This window comes from Olea europaea, chromosome 18 (genome assembly GCF_002742605.1).
Source record: "Olea europaea var. sylvestris chromosome 18, O_europaea_v1, whole genome shotgun sequence".
In the NCBI taxonomy this organism is placed as follows: Eukaryota; Viridiplantae; Streptophyta; class Magnoliopsida; order Lamiales; family Oleaceae; genus Olea; species Olea europaea.
The window spans coordinates 25468603-25477656 of NC_036254.1; the positions used below are offsets into that span (position 1 = coordinate 25468603).

Here is a 9054-nt window from a genome sequence, read left to right on the forward strand (position 1 = left end):
CTTTAAGTTTGACACTGGAAATACTCTATACTTAATTTCATAATAAGATAAAATAGAAGTTTCATAGTAATTTGTACATTACAGGGGGACTTGTTAAACTATCAGGTCAGTCCAAAATATCAATTCTCTCATCTTCCTTGATGAACCCTAATGTATATTGTCACTTGACAACTATAGCATTTTGATCATATTCTCAATCTTGTTTTGGCGTTTAATTTCAACATGTTCAATGATTGGGGAAAAAACTGAGTAAATTGGAGAAGAAACGTATTCTTACTATTTAATATTTAGAGAAATTTTAAAAAGTCGAAAGTCGCTTTTGAGCATATATAAAATACTTTTTTGGGCATATTTTTTCTGATTATATGAACTTTTAGAAGACGTTGATCTAAAGTAATAAGTTTTTCTACAAAAAACAAACAACTTGCCAAATGGAACCTTTAAACCTCTTGTAAAAATATACATGATATATTTAAATTAAATAATATCTGGACTAAAAATTATTAAACCCCCCCACCCCCCGCACCCCCGCTTGCCCTTGATTGGGTGGTCATTTACAGTAGTTGTTTAAAAAAAAAAAGAAAAAAAGAAAAAAAGAAAAAAGGGCTTTCGTAATGAGTGGGTCAACGAAACGCCAAGAGGGGGCTTGTAGACCTTTGCTATAATCATTTTTTTCTTTTGTGTCCATCTTGGAAATGGTCAAGCCTCATACTATATTTTATTTGTTGATTCTGTGACAAACCATAATTTCTTTGATACTCAAAGACAATGTGGATATCCACAATTTCTTTGATTTTTCAACTTTTCAACGAGAGATTAGACAAATGAAACCCCACAAAAAAAATTTTCATTTCTCTTTAAGCATCCTATGTTTTCTTTAACCCCTTTTGAGGTGACACTGTTCTTCTTTTACCCTAAAGTTCTATTCTCAGTTTACATGCTGGCATAAATTCATTTCGATCCATGTCTACGATTAGTCCCACCTGCATGAACACATTTGGAGACGAAAAATGCTATTCAACCACATTGTTTGACACAAAGATTGACACACCTCTCACAGCCGAGGTGTGGGTCCCGAGTGAATAAAATATTGCCGAGCTCCCATGTGTGTGTGATGTGTCAACCCTTGTGTCAACCGATGTGGTCATGTAGCACGGCCCTTTGGAGACACTAATATAAAAAAGTGAAGTTATTTTCCTTTTATATTGAGGTCGGCTATATGTATTAATTTTTATAACCCGTCTTATTTATTATTTATATGTACTCACCACTTAAAGGTATTAAGTTTTAATAATCATAACATGGCACGTTAATCAATCCACCATCAAATCCTAGAAATCGGAAAAAGGACGTATTACAAAATATGATTTATGAGTTTAAAGGAAAGACGAATTTTGGGCGCGGGGGGGCGGGGCTGGGCAGTAGTCCCCCCTACCCTCCCACTCAGACCCAAGAACATTTTTTAAGGCATTTATTATTATTATTTTTTGGTAGAAAATCAATTTTTTATGTATAAATCTTTTTTTTCACGTAGTAGTCTGATTTGAAATTTTGTAGTCCGTTTTTGGATCCAATCTTGAATCCATCCCTGATTGCAAGGCTGAGTTTGCTATATGAAATTATAGAAAATTAACATTAACACTAAAAACTATAAGTTGTGCTATTAATTTGATATATTAACCATGATTATTATTATTATTATTATTTATTTTATTTTTTTAAAAGAATATGAAGAAAAGGTTTGTGACTTTTTCTTTCATTGGCAACCTCACTGAGATCAAGTCAATGGCTGCTATTTGTTTTGAAAAATGAGAGTATTTTATGCAAATTATTTACTTAATTACTAATACTAGATCACCGTGGTCCTAACTATGTTTAATAAAGCACATAAATATATATAAATCCTCCAAGATGACAAAAGTTGAGGGCCAGGCCATATGACATGTAATTAATTAATTCATTAATTCCTTTTACATATTACTGAGGGCCTGTTTGGGGGTGATTTTGAAAATTGACTTTTTTATCGTTAGATGAAAAGTGATGTTCATTTGTGAGAGAAGAAATCAAATTTGAGCCCCCCAGGGCACTTCTCCACTGGCAAAGGACGGACGCTGTCAAATCTGGCAGAGCAGAGGTCGTGAGTTCGAAACATGGGGCTCTTGGAAGGCAAGGATTTATTCTTGGAAGGCAAAGGAACATTTGGAAGGTAAGGATTTATTCTTGGAAGGCAAGTGGGAATTTGGAAGGCAAGGATTATTCTTGGAAGGCAAGGTGCAACTTGGATTGGCTTGCTTGGCACTTTGTTAGACCAGGTGGGGAGCGCTCGGACCCTGGCCAGTTGGAGGCACATCCTGCGATTAACCGGACTGTGTGAAGAGGGGCCGGATCACAGACCCAAGGATATGACATGTAATTAATTAATTCATTAATTCCTTTTACATATTACTGAGGGCCTGTTTGGGGGTGATTTTGAAAATTGACTTTTTTATCGTTAGATGAAAAGTGAAAAAAAAAAAAAAAAAAAGAAATCAAATTTGACATTCGGAATTATGAAATAACGGTCAACAATCAATTTTTTGAAAGGAAAAATCGCTTCCAAACAGGCCCCAACTCTATTTTCAGGGCCTCGAATTTCCCATTCTTATTTATATACACATTTTCCCGTATAAATTTCTGTTGACCTCGAAAGTCCTACGCCTTTTAGAGTGGGTTATCTCTATATTATTATTAATAAAATTGTTGTTGGTGTTTTTTTTGGTAATATCAGCTATGTTGAGCCACATTTTAAATTTTTTTTTGGGACCGAATTTGTTGCGACTAAATATGTTAATTGTTATAAAAGTGAAGAGCTTATTAATGTACAAAACCTTTTATATTATTATTTCTTTACTTTTCGAAAATTCAGCATTATTATATAAAATGATTATGATTAATAAAACAAATCTTATAGATTTCTTACCTATACAATATATTTTATGAACAGGCTTAGAAAGTTGAGGCTATGGCAGTATTTGACAAGGGTGGAGGGACGGTTACCAACTCCCACCTGCATCCCAACAAGTGAAAGGAATGTGGGGAATGGGATTGACTTTTAATTGCATTTTTTTACTTATCACAAAATAATTTGTACTCATGTTAGCATAGGCCACCATTTTTGTTTTTCCATTTAGGACATCTACTTTTGTACATTTTGACGTCTGTAGAGACTTATTTTCTTCTTGCTTTTCAACTGTGATTACACTTCTTTTAACACCAAAATCAATCCCCCCCCCCCCCCCCCCCCCCCCCCCCCCCCCCCCGTAGAAAACGTAATTTTGGGTTCTTTACTTTCACAAAGCATAAATCTTATGGAATTATGGTCAAAAGAGTCACCTTTATATGCTCATTTTTGCGTATGCACATGGGGAGATCCCCTGCCTGTGTTCAGAGTCTGTGCTTAGAAACTGAAATGGTGCCAACTTTGGGCTGAGTTTTTTTTCACACTTCTTTTGGCATTCTTGAATTTCTTCTCCTAAAAAGCCAATCTTGATATAGTTTCTTGTGCACAGAGCCTGTGATGATAATAAATGGTTTCTGATTCTTCTGCTTCTTTAGTTGTGCATTTATTTCTACTACTAATGGATGACTTTTGCTATAATGGCATTAATATTTCTGATTTGCAGAGATGAATTTTGAAAGGTTTAGCACTAGTAAATTGCCTTCATTGGTTAGACACAAGCGTTCCAAGAGGTAGGCTTGTTTTTCAGTAAATTTCATTTTTTGTAAAATTTAGGATGCTGCAGCTAATGGGTTTCTTCAACTGGAAAGACTTCTGTTTAGGGTAAAAGGGAAAATGGAGATGAAAGTTTCAGAGCTAAGCATAACATTGTTTTCTGGAATTAGAAGAAAATAGTGATAGCTGCATTTGGGCTTTATGCCTTTGGTTTTCTTATTTTTGAGAGCCATAAATCTTGGTTATACTGATTTGGACCCCTCATCCTAGCAATCCTTTGAAGGGTTTGTGGAAAAATGAGTAGAGAGAAGAGTGTGTGTGAGCTGTGCAAAATCAGGAATCTAAGCATTCTGGTTTACATACTTTTCTTTTCTTTGCTTATTTTCCAATTTTAACTTGGTTCTGTTAATTTGGTTTTATTTGATGAATACTCTTTCAGATTCTAGCTAGGAAATCATGTTTGTTTATGGAATACTTACATTTCGTGAGTAACGGAAGGTCAATAGAGTTTGATTTATTTTGTTCTTCATTTCTTGTGGATAACGATATCCAAGATAAATGCTAGTGTTGTGTGGCAAGAGATGAATTGAGTTGGCAAATATCTTATGTCGAATTTAAAAATTCCTCAATGAATTTTGTTTTTGTAATGACAGCTCCCCAAATGGCAGGGGACTTAAGGAGGACAAATTGGATCATTCTACAGAAGAAGCTCTTCAACAGAAATTGGTAAAGTTGCCCTATTATGCCCATCTTCTTTTGTGAGTAAAGCAACAATTGTTACAGAGTAACTTCTCTAGATCCTTAGGTAGATGCTTTTCCTCTTGATTTAACACTGTGATATAATACAGGCTATAATACAAAGAAATCCCCTTTTCTCAGTCTCTTTTCAGTTCTTATGTCACTGATTGCTACCTCAAAAGGGTTGTGTTGATAGAAATCAAACTTTCATACCAAATTTTGTGACGAATATTGATCTCTTTTATACCAGGATATGGGGTACTTGGGTAATTGTGCCAACGGCAAGAAGGAACAACAATCTAATGCTGAAATTCAAAATTCTTTGAGGCAAGAGGTAAGGAATAATTTGATTTAATAAGCTCCTATAAAGTTCAATATTTGCACCTAAGCTGAAAATATATCAAACTGTATATCCAAGAGTTGATGACGTGAAAGATTTAAGAAGATCCATTTCCCTGACAGAAGGTTATTAAGTTGCTCAGTGTTAATTCTTTCCATGAAGTTTTGCTTTTTCCATCCAGATACTGCATCTTGAAAAAAGATTACAAGACCAAGTTTCCGTTCGCTGTGCTTTGGAAAAAGCATTGGGTTACAGGGTATCATGCCATGATATAACAAATGAAATCGCAATGCCTAAGGTAGCAATCTTTAGCCTTTATATGATGAAAATTTATTAGTACGTTTTTCCTTTTTCTTTGTCCAGGAGGTCATTCATTATGAATGTTTATTTTTTTCGTGGAAATGATGGTTTAAATGCTTAAAAATTGGTAATTCATTTTTATTGAACAAGTTCCAGTGAACTTTCCATGAACTTTGCATTCCATGTTTTGTACCCTATCGCTACATCCAAATCCTGGAGGTGCATGTGTATGAGAATCTGGTTTTGTTATAACTGCGTTGTTTGTTTACTTTTTTATTGACAACCATATATTTGTGGTTTACTAAAAATATTCTCGGATTGATTCCAGCCCGCAACAGAACTCATTAAGGAAATTGCAGTGCTAGAAGTGGAAGTTGGACATTTGGAACAGTATCTGCTTTCACTGTACAGGAAAGCATTTGATCAACAAATGTCTTCCTTATCTCCAACTAAGAAGAACGATGCATTGAAATCACCCTTAGCAACTCCAATGAGAAGGCGCTTTGATTTTTCCAGATCGGATTTGACGTCTGCGAGGGAAAAATTGGCACATGCTCGTTCCAATTCATGGAAGGAAGGCAATAGTCAATACGAGGAGAAGCTCGTGGATTCTGCTGTTCAACGCTCTCACTCTTCACTATCTCAGCGTACAACAATGTCAAACAGAACTTCTCCTCCTGCTGATGCCTTGTGCAAAGCTGTGCGCGCATGTCATTCTCAACCATTATCTATGATGGAGGTCTCTCAACTTTTATCCCATTTTCTTCAGAATTCTAATTTTCTTATCATTTTTAATTTTATTTAGAAACTTATCAAACTTCTATTGTTGGTCTTCCTACAGTATGCACAGAATACCTCTTCAAATGTGATTACTCTGGCAGATCATCTTGGTACACGTATTTCTGATCACATTTCAGGGACACCGAACAGGCTTTCTGAAGATATGATCAAGTGCATGTCCACTATATATTGCAAGCTTGCCGATCCATCATTGACAAATCAATGCCTCACATCACCCACTTCATCTTTGTCATCTATCAGTGCATTTTCTCCAAAAGATCAACGTGACTTGTGGAGTCCTGGATTCAGAAATGATTCTTCTTTTGATGTTCGGCTGGATAATCCTTTTCATGTGGAAGGACTGAAAGATTTTAGTGGACCTTACAGCACAATGGTTGAAGTACAATGCATATACAGAGATAGTCAGAAATTGGGTGATGTTGAACCCTTGTTACAGAACTTTAGGTGAGGATGCTTGTATGACGAGTTTATAAATAAATTTATTTTATATAATCCAAACAGGATGAACAGTAATCAATTTAATACTTGTTAGATCACTTATTTCTCGTTTGGAAGTCATAGACCCTAGAAAGATGTCACATGAGGAGAAGTTAGCATTCTGGATCAATGTTCACAATGCTTTGGTGATGCACGTAAGGATCCAAATCAACAAAATTATGAGATGTTGATGTTGTCAATCCTTCTCAAGTTTGGGCTAACTTTATAGATATTTATATTAACAGGCATTTTTGGCTTATGGCATCCCACAAAACAATATGAAGCGAATGTTACTACTCTTGAAGGTAATAGCTGATTAACTGTTATCCACAACACTTGGTCTAAATCTGTTCTAACACTTCCCTCTATTCTAGGCTGCCTATAATGTTGGAGGTCAAATTGTAAGTGCAGATGTTATACATAATTCTATTTTGGGATGCCGAATGTCTCGCCCTGGACAGGTAAATCAAGCAGCCCATGTTTTGTAGAAGGTTATTATAACCTCGTTTTTTACTATTAATTTAAGAATAATGCTGTCGGTACATAATGGAGTTGCATAATAATTTACATACAACAAAGGTGTCAAAAAGAGAGTGAGGAAGGTTTTTTTTAAAGAAATTTTGACACAATCATATCTCATCACTACATCATGTATTTTGTAAACAATTATGTAAATCATTATATACGTGTAGCACAACTATTAATTTAATCTATTGTGATTTCACGTTTAGCAATTCTACATACGAGCACTTGAGCCAAAACAATAACAATTGTCACGAACACTTCCCAACTGATGCCTAAAAGGACTTCACCCCCTTCCCCTTTCCTTTTTTGTCGAAATCAAGGTCTTTATGTTTTGATTCATTTTATAGTTTCTAGTTACTACATTGGTTGATTTATCTGTTTTCCACCATTAAATTGCTTACCTTGGCAGACTCGACTAGTTCACGTTACATGCTGATAAAATTAACTCTATATGCAGTGGCTTTGGTCACTACTTTCTTCAAGAACAAAATTCAAGGCTGGTGATGAACGACAAGCATATGCAATTGAACGTCCCGAACCCCTTCTGCACTTTGCACTTTCATCTGGGAGCCACTCAGACCCTGCGGTAGATATCCGTGCCCCTTTTCTTTAAATTTCTGCTTATGCTTTGCTTTTTAATTGCATTTTGATAATGAAACAGGCTTTGCTGTTTAAACATGTATTTGCCTTGATACAATGGTGATCATTATTTTTTTTCTTTTTTTAAAATTGTAATCGGGCTTACAAAATTGTGATATTGTATTCTCAGGTTCGCGTTTACACGCCTGATAGGGTATTCCAAGATCTAGATGCAGCAAAAGAAGATTACATTCGAGCTACTTTTGGTGTACGGAAGGACAAGAAAATCCTTTTACCAAAAATAGTTGAGTCATTCACGAAAGATTCAGGTTTATGTCAAGCTGGCGTGATGGAGATGATCCAACATTCATTACCTGAGTCCCTAAGAAAAAGCATTAAAAAACGTCAGCTGGGGAAGTCTCGCAAATATATCGAATGGATTCCCCATAATTTTGGTTTCAGGTATCTCATAATGAAAGAGCTGGTAAAGTGAATTTTATATGGGTTCATTGCATGTTGTTAAGCTCATTTGACTGGATTTTTCCCTTAAAAATGAATTTAATTTCGGTGTAATGATTTCTAGTTTCTTGCTCTTTTGTGTAAAGGAATAGAATTTGAGGATATGATTTGATGTTAGTTGGTTTTTGTACTTGCTATAGGATGTCTTGGAAAACAGGTTGGATATTGTATATAAGTCTCGTGCATATTTTCATTTTAATTAGCTCGAAAAATAATATTATTAATATTCACGCTCTTAGAAAGTCACAATTTTGGTAAATGCGGCGGAGGCTTTATTAATCTCATCTGGAAACACCAATATTTTCCAGTTTCACCGGCATTTATCACCACTCTTAGTTAATGCCGAGCAGTGGTGGCCCTGAGTATAGGAGAAATAGGCGATCGCCCAAGGTGGTCTCACTTTGGTGAGGGCCCCAAATTAAATAAAGTTAATTGGTTGGTTGAAAAAAAAAAAATATATTTATGAAATTCTGTAATATAGAAGTATTATATGCAAACATAAGAAACTAATAATGTATTTTGAAAAAAATGAAAATCATATTTTAGGGGTTGTTTGAGCCCCATTTTTCTTAAAAAAAAATGCATTTTGAGATAGTGTTACGATGGAGAATATATGATTAAAAAATAAGAAAAAACTTTGGATTTGTATTTAATATTATTTTATTGAAAAATGTATGGTTAAAATGGTGTCAAATCATTGTTGAAAAATATATTTTGATGGAAAAAATGAGGTTCAAACAATGGCTTAATCTTCATCAAAGAGGGGCTAAAGCTCTACACAAGAAGATCCAAAAGAGTTATTGGCATAAAACGTCCATATCTTTCAAGCTTATTGTGGAAAACGTTCATACTTTTCATTTTTTGACATTTTTGTCCTTATTTCAACATTTTGTTGCGCTCAAGGTCCTTTTCATTGTTTTGGAACGTAAAATGACAATTATACTCTCTTAATTAAAAAAAAAAAAAAAAAAAAAAAAAAAAAAAAAAAAAAAAAAAAAAAAAAAAAAAAAAAAAAAAAAAAAAAAAAAAAAAAAAAAAAAAAAAAAAAAAAAAAAAAAAAATT

General features: G+C 34.4%; 1 protein-coding gene across 3 annotated transcripts; it reads left to right on the top strand.

Moving 5' to 3' along the window:
* Positions 1 to 3307: 3307 nt before the first annotated feature.
* Positions 3308 to 8190, top strand: LOC111367936. 3 transcript variants are annotated; one of them, XM_022989058.1, is made up of 12 exons: positions 3308 to 3569; positions 3663 to 3729; positions 4366 to 4438; positions 4701 to 4784; positions 4972 to 5088; positions 5419 to 5829; positions 5932 to 6335; positions 6424 to 6523; positions 6614 to 6673; positions 6743 to 6829; positions 7351 to 7479; positions 7663 to 8190. In XM_022989058.1, exons 1-12 carry the CDS (start codon positions 3557 to 3559, stop codon positions 7963 to 7965), a joined length of 1848 nt encoding a protein of 615 aa, XP_022844826.1. In that variant the 5' UTR covers positions 3308 to 3556; the 3' UTR covers positions 7966 to 8190. The 3 variants fall into 3 exon arrangements, with proteins under 3 accessions (XP_022844826.1, XP_022844829.1, XP_022844827.1); XM_022989061.1 differs by having other exon boundaries at positions 4381 to 4438; XM_022989059.1 differs by having other exon boundaries at positions 3308 to 3559.
* The last annotated feature ends 864 nt before the right edge of the window (positions 8191 to 9054 follow it).

Coding starts and splice junctions, on each gene's coding strand:
- LOC111367936 (XM_022989058.1), top strand. Junction 6,336..6,423: donor CCCTTGTTACAGAACTTTAG/GTGAGGATGCTT, acceptor AATACTTGTTAG/ATCACTTATTTCTCGTTTGG. Junction 6,830..7,350: donor GAATGTCTCGCCCTGGACAG/GTAAATCAAGCA, acceptor CTCTATATGCAG/TGGCTTTGGTCACTACTTTC.